The sequence below is a fragment of the Myxocyprinus asiaticus genome, chromosome 1 (assembly GCF_019703515.2).
Source record: "Myxocyprinus asiaticus isolate MX2 ecotype Aquarium Trade chromosome 1, UBuf_Myxa_2, whole genome shotgun sequence".
In the NCBI taxonomy this organism is placed as follows: Eukaryota; Metazoa; Chordata; class Actinopteri; order Cypriniformes; family Catostomidae; genus Myxocyprinus; species Myxocyprinus asiaticus.
In genome coordinates this window covers 67248060-67266937 of record NC_059344.1, presented here as the reverse complement: position 1 = coordinate 67266937, position 18878 = coordinate 67248060, and the positions used below count along the sequence as shown (strand labels likewise).

Genomic DNA, 18878 nt, shown 5'->3' with positions numbered 1-18878 from the left:
AGAAAAAGGGGAGAAAAAAAAAGATCATCACTGCAAATACTCTGTATACTCAGAATATATATATATATATATATATATATATATATATATATATATATATATATATATATATATATATATATATATAGTATATTTTATATTTTTTAGTTTATACACCTGTCTTGTTCTAATGCACTTTAATGTGTAAATGTGCTCTCGTTTTGTATATATTCTTGCATTCTTCCAATAAAAAAATTGTACTTATACTCTGTGAAGTTTTCCCCACTCACATAAATCCTGTTTAAAATCATTAAATAACATGACACTGTTTTTCTTTACTGAGTAATGATTCCATCCAGGGCCCATTGTAAGCTTTTTGGCTGAGGCAGCCAGGTTTAGATTTTTTATCTGTCAGTATAAGATAGAGTCCGTGATGCCATGTATCCGAACAAGATGTCCCACAACATTAAAGATCCAGCACCACATTTAACCATGGGCAATGGATACTTAATCTCTGTGTCCGCCAAACCCATCTCTGGTGTTTTTGCTGTCAAAAATCTCTTTTTTTTTTGTTTCATCTGACCATAGAACCCAGTCCCATTTGAAGTTCCAGTAATGTCTGGCAACTGAAGATGCTTTAGTTTGTTGCTGCATGAGAGCAGAGGCTTTTTTTTTCTTTAAACACTCCCAAACAACTTGTGGTGATGTAGGTGATGTCTGACTTTTTTTTATTTTATTTTTTTTATTAAGACAGTTTTCCAGCTGTGACCCTTGGAGATTCTTTGGTCACTTTAACGATCCTCCTCACTATAGACACACGTCTTTTTCCAGGCCAGTTGATAGGAACTTGATAATTATTGTCCTGATAGTGGAAATGGGCATTTTCAAATGCTTTGGCTATTTTCTTATAACCATTTTCCATTTTGTGAAGCTCAACAACATTTTTCTGCACATCATAACTTTATTCTTTAGTCTAACCCACTGTGATTGATGATTAAGGGAATTTGGCTTGTGTGTTACATCATATTTATACCTTTCTGTAACAGGAAGTTATATCCTTGTGGTTTGAGTTCAATGATTAATGAAGTGTCCACTCGTGAGTCACGACCGAATGCAATGTAAATAAAACAGAGGTGAAACTGTCCCAGTGTCTACAACTGTATTATATTTACAAACGGGAGATGAGCATGTTGCAACAGGGAAAACGACAACATTAAAACACTTAAACGCTGTCCCTTCGGACTTGAGCTGAACAGCATGCGCAGCTCCTCGTGAACTGGGAAAACTGTAACTCGCTCAGATACTATTACACATTAAAGTGCTAGATAACTCACAGTGAAGTGCTGAGTTAATCCAAAGAATTGATTAAACAGCTGATGGTTACTGCCAAGTGCATCCAAGTTGGCTAAATTCATTTAGAATAACTGTGATCATCCATAGACATCTCGATGGGTTCGATGGGTTTGGTTATGCTTCTATTCAGAGCCGGATGTGACAACACACAGACTGTGATAAAGGCCTATATAATGGACCAAAACAGCTGTGATTGGTCCTCTTTGTAACCAGAGACTTGTGGTATGTGTCGACGCAACGTGCAGTTACATTTTAGAAGAGATGCATGTCAGGCTATGCCGTAGGTTTGACGCAGAAGTATAAATCGGCCTTCAAGGAATAGTCGGCACAAAAATGAATATTCTCTCATCATTTACTCGCATCCTCTTTTTGGTGATTCACATTCTTCATGCATATGGCCCCCTACTGGGCAGGGAGAAGAATTTCAAGAACAAAAGGAGTTAAACATTGATTTGTTTCTCACCCACACCTATCATATCACTTCTGAAGACATGGATTAAAACACTGGAATCTTATGGATTACTTTTATGTTGACTTTTTGATTTTTGGAGCATCAAAATTTTGGCACCCATTCACTTGCGTTTTATGGACCTACAGAGCTAAAATATTCTTCTAAAAATCTTAATTTGTGTTCTGCAGAAGAAAGAAAGTCATACACATCTGGGATGGCATGAGGGTGAGTAAATGATGAGAGAATTTTCATTTTTGGGTGAACTATCCCTTTAAGATGTTGTTGTGTTTGGAATAGATGATGGTTTACATGCAGAATATCAACTGTGAATTTAAAACAAATGTGAGAAAAGTTTCTCAGAATAAAAATAGCAATACTTTATTGGTTTCAAAACCTAAAGAACATTGTTAAATAATAATGATAACAGCAACATGTTAGTAATACAAATATAAAACAGCAACATTTGCCTTAAGCTCTGTTTATAAATATTGGTAGAAAGTTTTTTTTTTTTAAAGAATATTTTAAAACCCAAGGGCACACAATTAATTTTAAGAAAAAAGATCACACACAAATCCACAAAATAAAACCAGATTATATATTATCCTACTAATTATTTGAACAATAAAAAGTTAAATGCAATCTAGAACACGAAACTAAATCAAACTAAAGACTAAAGACCAGAATTAAGAACAGACAAACATCACAAAGCCCAGATAACAGCACCAAACATAAAGTTCTGTATTTTAAGGTTATGTAAAATATTTCAAATAAAAGCAAACAATGTGAAGAAATAAAAAAAGAACGAAATGTATGATAAAATAAAAGTTATGTAATTTAACAGGAATGTAAAAAAAAAGTATTCTGAACATTTTTAAAGAGATTCATATTGAAGTTTCTTCCTCTGTTACTGCATACTGACATTGATCTTCAACAGATGAAACTATAAAATACAAAAACAATATTATAAACATGTCATTGAACTAGACGTTCATATTGTTTCCTCTGCTGTGATTGTCTTTGTGAACAAACATTTCATCTGTTGATTATATTGATCTCTTTTACCTCTCGCTCTGTAGCATTTAAAAACCAGCACGACTGTCACGATCAGATATGGACAAACTGCCAGAAGAGAACTGAGAGTGTGTAAGACAGAAATCTGATCTGATGAATGTGACACTGAAAAAGAGACACACAAACACATGATGATTGAGTATATCTGAACAAGTGCACATGAATGAATAGAAAAGAGAGTAAAAAAAAAAAAAATGGGGGTGAAAACTTAGCCCATCCATTTTAAAAGTCATTTTCTGGCTACACTCAAAATAAAAACAATGCAAAGTTGTGGTGAAACAGATACATTTGACAACTACATTCATAATTGTAAAAATTGTCTAGGATTGTTTTGTTTTTTTTAGGATGATCTAGCAGATTTACTTTGTATTCTCAGAGGTTGAGTTTCCAAGCCTGATATTTTCAGAACAGAAAGATGTCACCTATGATCAGGTTTATAAGAGGCTCACATCATTCATTGTACAGAGTGACAGAAAATCAAGTTTTTAGAGGAGCATATGTGTGAGGAGGAGCAAATCAGGCTTTATGGTCACATTGTCTTTAGGATCTCTTAGTGCAAACACAATTTACAAACACAGTCACTGGTAAAAAAGAAGTATACAGTATGTTCAATCTCACCTGTGACATTGACCCACAGTGCATCACTGTAGTTTGTGTAGTAAACTGGTTCTCCTCTTCCAGCTCTACACCAGTACTGACCTCCATCAGACACTGAATCAATATGGACTCTGTAGGAGTTTGTTTCTGTCTTCTTTTTCTCAGAGTTCTGTGTGTGTTTGTACCAGTAAAAGTCCCATCCAGCGGTCTGAGTCATGTGACAGATCAGAGTCACCGTGTTTCCTGTCAGTGCAGCTCCTGCAGTATCTGATGTGAGTTCAGGATTGAGCTTTGAGTCTGTGGTGAAGAACATTTGGGTCATTAATAAACAGAGTTCATCTTCTGCTGAGTTTATGAACTTACAGCTCAGAGTAACTGTGTCTCCAGTGAACACTGAACTCTGGGGCGACACAATCACAGCTGGTGTTGGTTTATCTGTGAGTATATGAGACAGTTCAGTGACAAAGACTTTAACAATCAGTTAAGAATCAGTCTTCATCAGTTGCTTCTCAGTTCATCTTCAATAAAGGAATCAACAGAGTTTATTTATTTAACAGAGTTTATTTATTTAACAGAGTTTATCTACAGAGTTGAATGTGAACACTCACCTGATACAGTCAGTGTAACAGCATCACTGATGTGTGATCTCTGTGAGTCACTGATTTTCTCTCCTCTACAGCTGTATTTACCACTATCAGACTCATAAACAGAACTGATCTTGAGATCTGGAGTTGATGTGTATGAGGAGTAAATGTGTCCATCTTTAAACCAGCTGTATCTCCACTCAGTGTGTGTTTCTCTCTGTATGTCACATGTGAGAGTGACTGTCTCTCCTCTGAACACATGATGATCTGGATTTACAGTCACTACAGGTTTTGGTCTCTCTGTATAAAACACAAGTAAATATTCATCTATTTTACAATAATACAAGAATTAGACTGTAATCAGTTAATCTGAAGATCCTGAAGATTTGAATCCATTCAAATAAATGTAATAAGTACAACAACACACATATCCACCTTTTTCCTGAACGCAGAAGTGTTTCACGATTCGTCTGTTTTTAATTTCCGTCTCCAGTGTTTTCACTCACATCGGTGTATATTCTTAACGGGTAATGTGATGTTTAAAGTATTACATTTGTAAACATTTTCAAAAACATGTGACTTTAAAGTGCCGATAGTTAACAGAGTCGAGAAGAGCATTTGTTGTTTTTTTGACAGTGCTTCATCTGAGTATGTAGATGTCATGAAGTGATGGTCCGAGGTTTGTTATGTTGATATCATTCACTAATTTGAGTTGTTATGACAGACAACAAGTTCACAAGTTGAGCCTGAAAGTAATTTTTACTCCAAATAACACTTAAATGTTTGTTGTTCTCCGTCTGAATCGCTCGTTTCGGTAGTTTTTACATTGTGTCTCGAGACCAAAAACACAAAACAGGCAATTATAATCATCATGGTGTCGCCCAGCAGTTGATCAGGAAAACTGTGTATCTGCTGACTGATGCATATGATTATAATATAACAGATGATCACTCACCGATGACAGTAAATGACACTTCATCACTCCAGTAAGAGGTGAATTGTCCAGATGGTCTGATAGCGTAACACTTGCATTTACAGCTGTATCTGCTGTATGTTGCAGTAATCTTGATCTCTTTCTCATTAAAGTCTTGAACATCAGCACCATCACACTGCCATCCGTATGTCCAGTGTGTCACTTCTGTCATCTGTATGTCACATGTGAGAGTGACAGTCTCTCCTCTGAATATCGGTGATGTTTTAGGATTTACAGTCAGAACAGGTTTAGGAATCTCTGTAAGAACCAGAAACAAACACACAACTATCACTTTACACAACACACATGTTGCATCCAGAGTTATGAACACACACACACACACACACACATGTGAGTTTATGATTTAAGTTCATGTGTACAAAGTGTTTCACAGTCAAATGAAATCGATTCTTTAATTAGGATCAGTGTTCCAGTTGACATATGGTGGTCAGTACTATGTTACATATATTCCATCACATTTACTCATATGACAGTAATGTTGAGATCATGTCTCAGTTTCATCAATCAATCATTGACACTCATCTCATTAACTCTAAAACATGTTTAATATCTGTCGCTCGACTCCACTGTAACAGGTCAGATATAATCATGACTGAGACAGGAGGTAAAACATCCGATGTCTCACACTCAAACTCTATTTTAATATGAAAAACATGAAGAAAAAACAAATACTATGCAGTGGTTTCTTTGTGTATCAAAAAACATGGATGTTTCAGCACACAAGAATCTATTGAACCGTATTTCTATATTGCTTCGAGTCACTGCTGCAGATGATGATAACAACACAAGAGACTTTATGTCAGTATGTACAAAACACATTGATCAGAGGAGTAAAACCAGCAGCTCAGTCATGGTGTTCAAGACATTATTGAACATGAGTGTATCAGACTCAGTGGAATATGACTGCAGTTCCAGTGCCAGATTGGATTGTGATTTATAACTTAAAGGAATATTCTGGGTTTAATACAAGTTAAGATCAATCGACAGCATTTGTGGAATAATACTGATTACCACTAAAAATAATTTTGACTCGTCCCTCCTTTTCTTTATGAAAAGCAAAACTCAAGATGACAGTGAGACACTTCCAATGGAAGTAAATGGGGGTCAATCTGTAAACATTAAAATACAGTTTCAGAAGTATAGACACAAGACATAAACAATATTTGTGTAAACATGATTTTAGTGTCATAAAATCATTTACTAACCTTTTCTGTGTAAAGTTATAGCCAATTTTACAACTTTGTTGCCATGATGATGTAATGCCAACAAACCTAAAACCCTAAAATGATTGTAAAACTGACGATTTAAACTAATTTACATCTTTAATAATGGATGAATTTTAAAAGAATAATGTAAGTGCTTTTATAAAATTATAATCTTCACATTTCTGCCTTTAAACACTCCAAAAATCGTCCCCATTGACTTCCATTGTAAGTGTCTCACTGTAACCTCGATTTTAGCTTTTTTTTTTTTAAAGAAAAGGAGGGATGAGTCAAAATTATTTTTGCTGTAATCAATATTATGCTGCAAATGGTGTTGATTGAGATTAACTTGTATTGAACCCAGAACATTCTCTCTCTCTCTCTCTTTTTTCTTCAAAGTTCTGTAATGTGTCTAAATACCACTGCAGTGTAATTTGTCCTGAACAGAGTTGAATGTGAACACACCTGATACAGTCAGTATAACAGCATCACTGATGTCTGATTTCTCTCCTCTACAGCTCTTTCAATTTGTATTGGAATTTTAATTGGAATGACAGGAAAAGGAATTTACTCAATTGAAACTTAAATTTAACACAAAGAACAGAGGAATTCAGTCCAGCACACATTTTGGGACAAAACATAAGCAATCATATACTTTATTTTCACTATTATTCCCTGAAATACAGAATACATGTTTAATTTTTATTTTTTTTAAATATGTCTGTTCAATATTTTCAAAATAAATAAATAAATAACACAGCAATAAAAATTATTTTTAATTTTGCCATAAATCACAAACACACCAATTTTAGACACTGATGTAAGCATCATTTTAAACTTCTTTCTGTGGGTTTTAAGCAGAATTTGGGCTTTAATTTTTTGCTGGGTCTGATGACCCTGTCTATAGAATGAACATGAATAAACTATCGCTCTACTCCGCTGTGTGTCAGGTGAATGTTTGATACAATATATCAATCTCATGAGTGGCTTCAATGACATGATCTTAAAGGTGCAACTCAGTTTTTTCCCTCATTTACAAGTTTTTACTACCAAAGAAATGAATTATAATTTTGAAACAAATGTATAAAGTCACGAGCACTCACATGAGATGAAGACAGCAGTCATATCAGAAACCTTATAAAAGCTCTTTTATTCTTCATGGGGAGGGTCCCCTGTTATTTGACACTTTCACTCTGGGTTTAAATGAATCCTGGCTGACTGCAAATACTGAATTTCAACAATGAAATCAGTAACTGCAAACTATTGCATTTGAATGATGCTGCATCCATGCTGCTAGATAGCAGAGTAAGTCCAAGACGACATATTAAAAATAAAATAAAATAAAATACTGAGTTCACTTTAAACTGCACAAAGATAAAAAATAAATAAACAAAAATGGCTCAGTGTCCGCAAAAATATATTCAAAATGAAAGTTGTTTTAATTAATTTAACATACACAACTCAGATGCCTTTAATGCAAAAATATGTTTTTCTATTTATTTGTCTTTCATGTACGGTAGACAGGTGAGTTTAAATTACTGTATGAATCGATATGAATGCCAGAGGAGTCTGACGGTATAATGCCTCCTCTCATTAGTAAACTGATCAATCAAAATGGATATTCAAATGGCACAACATAATCCGCTTCTGTCCAAAAAGCGTCCAAAAAAAGACCAAAATGAAATTTGCCTCCTGTGTTCATAACCAATCATTATCAGAGATAACCATTCAAGCCAATCAGCTTTCAGTATCACATTTACATTTCATAAAGCCTGCTTGTGGATAACTCGACAGGTGAAGAGAAACTTTCAAAATATGCCAAAATAGCGATGGAATAAAAGTTATTGGAAGATCTAAAAAACATGTGAAAGACTGAATGACATGATGCTATCTTCCCGGAGGTGCATGACGAACTGACGATTTCGTGGGGGACATCTTTTTCTGTACGAACCCGACTTCTCAGTTCGTCCGCTCACACTACCCTCGATGGGCATTGAGGTCATACTCAAGATGGTGCAGAATATGGCTGCTGCGTTGCAAGCTCCGACACAACATGGCAGTCTTTTGTTTGTTTTGTTCACAATTCTTATGTTTTTTGTCTTGGATGTTGTCTGCCTTATTGTCTACGACAGACAAACACTTTTGGACATTGGTTCAGCAATTTCACACCGTAAACCAGACTTCAAATTCCTCAATGCCGACCTGCTGTTTACAAACACGCAAGCGGAGTCCTTTGTCTGGGCAGCACGACCGCGGAAACACAAAAGGAAAAGGGGAAACAGAGCCGGCGTTCTCATCAGAGTAAGACGCCACGGAAATCGACCCCCGCTACCCACTATTCTACTGGCAAATGTTCAGTCTCTGGATAACAAGCTCTGCGAGCTGAAAGCGCGGATCTCTTTCCAACGAGAGACGAGGGACTGCTGCATTATCTGCCTTACGGAAACTTGGATGTCTGCAGAGATTCCAGATTCAGCCATTGAACCCGCGGGGTTCTCCGTGCACCGAGCGGACAGAGTGAAAGACCTCTCAGGTAAAAGCAGAGGTGGTGGTGTATGTTTTATGATCAACAAATCCTGGTGTGATCAGAGGAACGTACATTCTATCAAGTCTTTCTGCTCTCCTGATCTGGAATTTCTCATGCTTCTGTGTCGACCATTCTGGCTACCGAGGGAATTCACAGCGGTCATTATCACTGCTGTGTACATTCCCCCACAAGCCGACACAGACCGGGCACTCAAGGAACTGTATGGGAGGATAAGTGAGCAGGAAACCGCGCACCCTGAGGCCGCGTTCATTGTGACCAGGGACTTTAATAAAGCCAGTTTAAAATCAGTCGCACCAAAATACCACCAGCACATTAGTTTCAACACACGAGGGGACCGGGTTTTGGACCATTGTTACTCTCCCTTCCGGGATGACTACAAATCCCTCCCCCGCCCACCATTTGGCAAATCAGACCACTCTTCCATTCTGCTTCTGCCCGCTTACAGGCAGAAACTGAAACAGGAAGCACCCACCCTCAGAACGATCCAGTGCTGGTCGGACCAATCAGATTCTACGCTACAAGACTGTTTTGATCACACGGACTGGGAGATGTTCCGGTCCGCCTCTGATGACGACATCGAGCTTTACGCTGATAGCGTAATGTGTCATAAGTTTATTTATTTAACAGAGTTTATTTATTTAACAGAGTTTATCTACAGAGTTGAATGTGAACACTCACCTGATACAGTCAGTGTAACAGCATCACTGATGTCTGATCTCTGTGAGTCACTGATTTTCTCTCCTCTACAGCTGTATTTACCACTATCAGACTCATAAACAGATCTGATCTTGAGATCTGGAGTTGATGTGTATGAGTGAATGTGTCCATCTTTAAACCAGCTGTATCTCCACTCAGTGTGTGTTTCTCTCTGTATGTCACATGTGAGAGTGACAGTCTCTCCTCTGAACACATGATGATCTGGATTTACAGTCACTTCAGGTTTTGGTCTCTCTGTATAAAACACAAGTTAATACAATAATTGGACTGTAATCAGTTAATCTGAAGATCCTGAAGAACTGAATCCATTCAAATAAATGTAATAAGTACAACAACACACATATCCACCTTTTTCCTGAACGCAGAAGTGTTTCACGATTCGTCTGTTTTTAATTTCCGTCTCCAGTGTTTTCACTCACATCGGTGTGTATTCTTAACGGGTAATGTGATGTTTAAAGTATTACATTTGTAAACATTTTCAAAAACATGTGATTTTAAAGTGCCGATAGTTAACAGAGTCGAGAAGAGCATTTGTTGTTTTTTTGACAGTGCTTCATCTGAGTATGTAGATATCATGAAGTGATGGTCCGAGGTTTGTTATGTTGATATCATTCACTAATTTGAGTTGTTATGACAGACAACAACTTCACAAGTTGAGCCTGAAAGTAATTTTTACTCCAAATAACACTTAAATGTTTGTTGTTCTCCGTCTGAATCGCTCGTTTCGGTAGTTTTTACATTGTGTCTCGAGACCAGAAACACAAAACAGGCAATTATAATTATCATGGTGTCGCCCAGTAGTTGCTCAGGAAAACTGTGTATCTGCTGACTGATGCATATGATTATAATATAACAGATGATCACTCACCGATGACAGTAAATGACACTTCATCACTGAAGGAAGATCTGAATTGTCTAGATGTGCTGATAGCGAAACACTTGCATTTACAGCTGTATCTGCTGTCCATTGCAGTAATCTTGAACTCTTTCTTATAAAAGTCTTGAACATCAGCACCATCACACCGCAATCTGTATGTCCAGTGTGTCACTTCTGTCCCCTGTATGTCACATGTGAGAGTAACAGTCTCTCCTCTGAATATCTGTGATGTTTTAGGATTTACAGTCAGAACAGGTTTAGGTCTCTCTGTAAGAACCAGAAACAAACACACAACTCTCACTTTACACAACACACATGTTGCATCCAGAGTTATGAACACACACACACATACACATGTGAGTTTATGCTTTAAGTTCATGTGTACAAAGTGTTTCACAGTCAAATGAAATCGATTCTTTAATTAGGATCAGTGTTCCAGTTGACATATGGTGGTCAGTACTATGTTACATATATTCTACCATCAGCAGGTTATAGCTCATATGACAGTAATGTTGAGATCATGTCTCAGTTTCATCAATCAATCATTGACACTCATCTCATTAACTCTAAAACATGTTTAATATCTGTCGCTCGACTCCACTGTAACAGGTCAGATATAATCATGACTGAGACAGGAGGTAAAACATCCGATGTCTCACACTCAAACTCTATTTTAATATGAAAAACATGAAGAAAAAACAAATACTATGCAGTGGTTTCTTTGTGTATCAAAAAACATGGATGTTTCAGCACACAAGAATCTACTGAACCGTATTTCTATATTGCTTCGAGTCACTGCTGCAGATGATGATAACAACACAAGAGACTTTATGTCAGTATGTACAAAACACATTGATCAGAGGAGTAAAACCAGCAGCTCAGTCATGGTGTTCGAGACATTATTGAACATGAGTGTATCAGACTCAGTGGAATATGACTGCAGTTCCAGTGCCAGATTGGATTGTGATTTATAACTTAAAGGAATATTCTGGGTTTAATACAAGTTAAGATCAATTGACAGCATTTGTGGAATAATACTGATTACCACTAAAATTAATTTTGACTCGTCCCTCCTTTTCTTTAAGAAAAGCAAAACTCAAGATTACAGTGAGACACTTCCAATGGAAGTAAATGGGGGTCAATCTGTAAATGTTAAAATACAGTTTCAGAAGTATAGACACAAGACATAAACAATATTTGTGTAAACATGATTTTAGTGTCATAAAATCATTTACTAACCTTTTCTGTGTAAAGTTATAGCCAATTTTACAACTTTGTTGCCATGATGATGTAATGCCAACAAACCTAAAACCCTAAAATGATTGTAAAACTGACGATTTAAACTAATTTACATCTTTAATAATGGATGAATTTTAAAAGAATAATGTAAGTGCTTTTATAAAATTATAATCTTCACATTTCTGCCTTTAAACACTCCAAAAATCGTCCCCATTGACTTCCATTGTAAGTGTCTCACTGTAACCTCGATTTTAGCTTTTTTTTTTAAAGAAAATGAGGGACGAGTCAAAATTATTTTTGTTGTAATCAATATTATGCTGCAAATGGTGTTGATTGAGATTAACTTTCATTGAACCCAGAACATTCTCTCTCTCTCTCTCTTTTTTCTTCAAAGTTCTGTAATGTGTCTAAATACCACTGCAGTGTAATTTGTCCTGAACAGAGTTGAATGTGAACACACCTGATACAGTCAGTGTAACAGCATCACTGATGTCTGATTTCTCTCCTCTACAGCTCTTTGTAGAGGAGAGAAAAAAGACCAAAATGAAATTTGCCTCCTGTGTTCATAACCAATCATTATCAGAGATAACCATTCAAGCCAATCAGCTTTCAGTATCACATTTACGCTTCATCAAGCCTGCTTGTGGATAACTCGACAGGCGAAGAGAAACTTTCAAAATATGCCAAAATAGCGATGGAATAAAAGTTATTGGAAGATCTAAAAAACATGTGAAGACTGAATGACATGATGCTATCTTCCCGGAGGTGCATGACGAACTGACAAGTTCGTGGGAGACACCTTTTTCTGTCCGAACCCGACTTCCCAGTTCGTCCGCTCTCACTACCCTCGATGGCGGGGTGACCGAGCAATATACGGCGATTCCTCAGGTGGACAAGGCGGTTGCGGTGCACCTGTGCCCTCAAAACACCGCCACCTGGCGGAATCGTCCAGCACTCCCCTCCAGGGCCTGTAGGACTACGTCGTCTCCGGTGGCCAAAGCCTACAGTGCTGCTGGACAGGCCGCCTCCACCCTGCATGCCATGGCCCTCCTGCAAGTACACCAGGCCAAGGCACTGAAAGAGCTGCACGAGGGTAGTCCTGATCCCGACGTGATGCAGGAGCTGCACTTGACGACCGCCCTCACCCTCCGGGCAACAAATGTCACGGCGCGAGCACTCGGGCAGGCGATGTCCACCTTGTTGGTCCAGGAGTGCCACCTATGGCTGAATCTGGTCGAGATGAGGGACGCCGACAAGGTTAGTTTCCTGAACATGACCATCTCTCAGATTGGTCTATTCGGTGACACCATTGAGGACTTTTCCCAGCAGTTCTCGGTGGTGAAGAAGTAGACCGAGGCAATACAGCACATCTTGTCCCAGCGTGGCTCAAGATACCGTACCCTGTCTGCTCACCGAGGGCATCCCCCTGCGGCAGCGAAAGCCCAAGAGGCTCCACCTCAACCTGAGCCAAGTCCTCAGCCACGGCGTAGAGCCCCCCACAGGAAGCTGACACCTAAGCGCCCCTGAGACAGATGGCCCGAGGAGGAAGACATCCGCCGGAACCCTGGAGCTGGTGTCCAGACTAGTCCGTCCCCCAGTGGAGGGCAGGGAGGAGAATCTTTTGTTCCCTTTTGTTTTGTGTTCACCGCACCCCGGACGGGCTGCAGTACCCACATTTAAAAAAAGCAGTTTTCCTGCTATTATGCATGCAGCAGCTTGCTTGCCCCTGCATCAGCAGTCCACGTAACACAGTTCAGCTAGTTGTGGCATTTTGTATAGGGACCCCTAATGTAACTTCATCGACACAACTTCGAGCGAGTGACAGATACCTGTCGTAACCTCCGTTCCCTGATGGAGAGAACGAGATGTGTCCCTCTTGCCACAATGCTGTACTACCCGCTGAAATGTCTGGGACCCTGTCTCGGCTCCTCAGCACAAAACGTCATGGTTACTTTCGTAACCTCCGTTCACTTATGGAGGGAACGAGACGTTGTGTCGATGTAGTGACACTAGGGGTCACTCTTGGGAAATATCACATGGGGTTGCCTTCGGGGAACCAGCGCATGCGGAGCACCTATCTCAGTACAAGGCCTTATTAGCGCACTTACTGAGCCGGCAGTGAGTTTCTCCGCAAACTCGACTGCCACAGGGCTAAGGAGGAAATTCATCCAGGAATCACAGTCTGTGAACACTACTGGGTGTCAAGAGAGCACGTCTTCCCCTCAAGGGAGGGGAAAGGCACTATGCGCAAGCTGTACACCTGGCCAGTTTCCCGGAACTTTCCTATTCGTGCCTGCCACCACTTGGGATGTGATCGGCTCAACCCGGAGATTGTAGAAACTCGCAAAGGTGTTGGGTGCTACCCAGCCCGCTACTCTGCAGATGTCTGGCCCACTGGCCAAGGCCCAGGAGGCCGCCACACTCATGGTAGAGTGGGCTTGTAACCCCGCAGGGGGTGGCACGTCCTGAGCATGATATGCCATCGTGATGGCGTCAATAACCCAGTGGGTGGTCCTCTGTTTGGAGACAGCGCTCACTTTCCACTGTGTAAAGCTTGCACCGGACACAGCAACGCCAAGGCTGGGTCTGCCTCCTCCTGGGGCAGCTCCCCATAGACCCTGAAGGACTACAGAGAGATCCCACGGGGGGACGAGGCGCGGCCTAGAGGGGTTCAACCTCCTAGCGCCTCTCAGGAAACTGATGATCAAGTCGTGCTTCCCCAAGTACTTACCATCTACCGCATCATGATGAGCCGAAATAGCAGCTACATACACATTCAAGGTGGAGGGGGACAGACGCCCCTCCAACCTCTCCTGCAGGAAGGAAAGCACTGATCCGACTGTGCATCTCTGGGGGTCTTCGCGTCAGGAAAAACACCACTTAGCGAACAGACGTCACGTCAAGGCATACTGGCGTCTCATAGAGGGAGCCCTAGCCTGAGTGATCGTGTCTACCACCATGGGTGTTAGGCCACTTAAGTCCTCCGAGTTCCATCCAAGGGCCAAACATGGAGATTCCAGAGGTCTCATCACGGGTGCCAGATGGCGCCCCGTCCCTGAGAAATAAGGTCCTTCCTCAGGGGAATTTGCCAGGGTGGGGGCTGTAGCGAGGAGCGTGAGATCCGAGAACCATGTCTGGGTGGGCCAGTAGGGTGCTACAAGGATGACTTGCTCCCCGTCCTCCCTGACCTTGCACAAGGTCTGTGCAAGTAGGCTCACTGGGGAAAACGCATACTTGCATAGTCCAGGGGGCCAGATGTGTGCCAACACGTCTATACCAAGAGGTGCCTCGGTCAGGGCAAACCAAAGGGGGCAGTGGGAGGATTCCCGGGAAGCAAACAGGTCTACCTGTGCTCGACCGAATCCACTCCAAATCAGCTGGAACTTCTGAGGGTGGAGTCTCCACTCTCTCCTGAGGGTAACCAGACATGACAGCGCATCTGCTGCGGTGTTGAGGTCACCCGGGATGTGAGTGGCTCGTAGCGACTTGAGGCGCTGCTGACTCCAGAGGAGGAGATGGCGGGCGAGTTATGACATGCAATGGGAGCGTAGACTGCCTTGGTGGTTGATGTACACTACCATCGCTGTGAGGTCCATCTGGACCAACATGTGCTTGCCCTAGATCAACGGCCGACACCTCCGCAGTACGAGCAGTACTGCCAACAACTCTAGGCAGTTGATGTGCCAACGCAGCCATGGGCCAGTTCAGGAGCCAGCAGCTGTGTGCCTGTTGCAAAGGGTGCCCCAGCCCATCTTGGAGGTCTCTGCTGTAGCCACGATGCACCTGGAGACCTGTTCTAGGGGAACCCCTGCCCGTAGAAATGCCAGGTCGGTCCAAGGGCTGAAGAGGCGGCAACAGACTGGTGTGATGGTCACGCAATGTGTCCCGTGGTGCCATGCCCATCTCGGGACTAGAGTCCGAAGCCAGTGCTGAAGCGGTCTCATATGCATCAACCTGAGCGATGTGGCCACCGCTGAGGATGCCATATGCCCCAGGAGTCTCTGAAAGTGTTTCATTGGAATCGCTGTTCTCCGTCTGAGCGCCTTCAGACAGTTCAGCATCGACTGTGCGCGCTCGTTTGTGAGGAGCGCTGTCATCGAGACGGAGTCCAACTCCAAACTGAGAAAAGAGATGCTCTGAACTAGGGAGAGCTTGCTCTTTTCCCAGTTGACCCGAAGCCTCAGTTGGCTGAGGTGCCGAAGCACGCAGTCCCTGTGTGCACACAGTAACTCTCAAGAGTGAGCTAGGATCAGCCAGTCGTTGAGATAGTTGAGGATGCGGATGCCCACTTCCCTTAGTGGGGCAAGAGCTGCCTCTGCGACCTTCGTGAAGACGCGAGGGGACAAGGACAGGCCGAAGGGGAGGACCTTGTACTGGTACACCTGGCCTTCAAAGGCAAATCGCGGGAAGGGTCTGTGTCGAGGTAAGACCGAGAACCCGCCTTCCTCGGCGCTCCTGGACCACGAGGGTGGACATCGTCTGCCTGAGAGACCGCGCAGTGACCTTTGTCACTCGGTGAGCGAGGTCAGTCGCCGAGAGCAGTTCCTGCATCAATCCCGGGTCAGAACTACCCTCGTGCAGTTCTTTTAGCGCCTTGGCTTGGTGAACTTGCAGGAGAGCCATGGAGGGCAGAGGCGGCTTGTCCAGTGGCAGTGTAGGCCTTAGCCGTCAGGGACGACGTAACCCTACAGGCCCTGGACGTGAGTTTCAGGTGCCCGCGCCAGGTGGCGGCACTCTGCAGACATAAGTGCAACGCGAGCACCTTATCCACCTGGGTGATTACCGAGTACCCTCTGGCCACTCCGCCATCGAGGGTAGTGAGAGCGGGGAGCTGAAAGATAGGGACCGGGCATTAAAAGGTGCCTCACACGATCTTGTCAGCTCCTCATGCACTTACGGAAGAAAGGAACGGGAGCGGGGCACCAAGCTGAGGAACCAATCATCGAGCCGCGAAGGTTCTGGGGAGAGTGGAGGGTTCCACTCTAGCCCAACACTTGCGGCCGCCCGGGAAAGCATGTCTGTCATTTCCACGTCAGCCTGGGACTGGCCGACCATTCCCGAAGGACGAAGCCCAGTCGAAGCCTCTGCGTCTGACTGGACGAGCCCGCTCTCCGGTACTGTGCTCGATAATTCATCCTCTTCCCGGGCTCTGAATGAGGGGTCGAACTCGCCCTGAGACGAGCCGGCGATCTCGTCCGAGCACGCGACCGGGGCAAGTGAGCATGCTGGGGAATGGGAGGTCCGTGGGGGGATACCCGGCGGGGGTGGTCCCATTGAGGTCCCCAAATCGCCCCCAGTGCTAACCGGCACGGCCTCATACCCATAGGTAGAAGGACTGAGGCGGGGAGCCGCTGGGGTGGCATACTTTCTTACGAATGCCAGCCGCGACTGCAACGTTGCCATGGTCATGTTGCCAAGAGCGACTCCTAGTGTCACTACATCGACACAAAGTCTCATTCCCTCCATCAGGGAATGGAGGTTATGACAGTAACCAAGACGTTACATTCAAAAAGTATTTTTATTACTGAAGAGATTACTTTGCATTTTATTGTCATTTGTTTCATTTAATATTTAGTCCTTTCAGATGGAAAACATTTATACTTATAAATGATGCGATCCAAAGTGCATTTGAACAGCGGTGAAACACTTTCTTATGATGTGTTACATTCATACGAGCAGACAGAGAAGTAAGTTTGAAGTAAGTTTGGAGCAGAAGAAATAGAAATAAACCTTGTGTAAATTGTCAGCTTTACGCTAAGATAAAATGCTATTTCTAACCATTTTACATTCACGTTACCAGGCACGATCATATTTTTTTATCAAGAAAATTCACGTTGGATCATAATTTTTTTTTTTTCTAGTAAGACCTTTGATATTAGGGCAAAAACATATTCTTGATAATAATTTTTGTATTGTTTTCCTGTAAAAATATCTAAAAATCCTTAAAAGAAGATCAGTTTGATTGATCTTGTTTTAGAAACAACACTGCATAAGATATTTAGGTTTTCAGAGAATGTATTTTTAACATGTGTATTTTGTCTTACTGCACTGGCAGAGTTTTTATAGTCAAAACAAATGAAAAAAAATCTACCAGTGCTGAAGAAGTAATCCAAAGTATTTAGAATATGTTACTGACCTTGAGTAATCTAACAGAATACGTAACAAATTACATTTTACAGCATGTATTCTGTAATCTGTAGTGGAATACATTTAAAAAGTAACCCTCCCAACCATGTATGTATGTATGTATATATATATATATATATATATATATATATATATTTGACACAATGAAGTAGTGGAGGATGGAGTTCATCTACACATACAGTAAACTATTAGATGAGTAGATGTTACATGGAATAGTGTCCTCCATTCATTTATAAATGTTTTCATTGATCGTAGTCTGTATCTGGCTCTGCACCATTTTATTGGTTTGTTCTTTCGATATTAATTTATACATTTGCCGCCTCCTGTCATGGACTGCCACTGTCACCAGGTGCACCTGTTTTTCTATGCGTTTTATTTTGTGTCTGAATCTCAGTGGAACCAGCCAACCGAGAGACTGGTTCTGTGGCCGCCAGTTTCCGTGCCTACCCAAGAAAGTTTGAGGTGATTTTTGAATTTGGGCTTGAATTTGTTTGCTGGGCCTGATGACCCTGTCTATAGAATTAACATGTAAATGTATTTGAATACATTTAGATTTCTATATCATAATATAATATATTAGACATACACATTAAGATATTATACAATGGTTTATTTGAGAGATCGGGGGACCTTAAAAATGCAGCACATTAAAAATGTATTATTGAGGTTCTTTGCATTTCTTTACATACTGTACCTGTATGCAGTGCATGATGCTGAGAAACACACACACACACACACACACACATATATATATAGCATATTCTTACTTTAAAGCATTTATTGTGACAAGTCTTTTTTTATGATTTTTTAATTTATTAGCCTTTATGTTCTTATTGTGAGCCTATATAAATTCAATTACATATTATATTAAGTTTTTTCTTTCATGTCAGCAGCGGTGTTTCTTCTTGCTCTATATTCTTTATATTTTTATAATGATCTCTTGATCTTCAACAGAGAATTAAAGATGTAAATCGCACCGACCCTCTCAAAGCTTCACTCATTGGCTGTTTGTGGCAAACGTCACTCATTCATGTGCACGAGCTTCAGGGTTAATCATGAACTCAGGATCATACTCTTAAAGTTGACATAGAACGTTTGTACTGAGTGCCTTGAGATAGT

General features: G+C 41.2%; 1 protein-coding gene across 3 annotated transcripts in view; it reads right to left on the bottom strand.

Annotated features, from left to right (window-relative positions):
• Positions 1–2141: 2141 nt before the first annotated feature.
• LOC127447770 (sialoadhesin-like) overlaps positions 2142–18878 on the bottom strand; it is a 32421-nt gene continuing 15684 nt past the window's right edge. The window contains exons 4-10 of one of the 3 annotated variants that reach the window (XM_051709842.1): positions 10365–10640; positions 9458–9730; positions 4991–5266; positions 4060–4335; positions 3473–3748; positions 2846–2944; positions 2142–2723 (exon numbers count right to left, since the gene is read on the bottom strand). In XM_051709842.1, coding sequence (XP_051565802.1) covers positions 2665–2723; positions 2846–2944; positions 3473–3748; positions 4060–4335; positions 4991–5266; positions 9458–9730; positions 10365–10640 — 1535 coding nt within the window. In that variant the 3' untranslated portion in view covers positions 2142–2664. Of the gene's footprint in view, positions 2724–2845; positions 2960–3472; positions 3749–4059; positions 4336–4990; positions 5267–9457; positions 9731–10364; positions 10641–18878 lie in introns of all 3 variants that reach the window. The other 2 variants (XM_051709834.1, XM_051709849.1) reach the window with 2 other exon arrangements.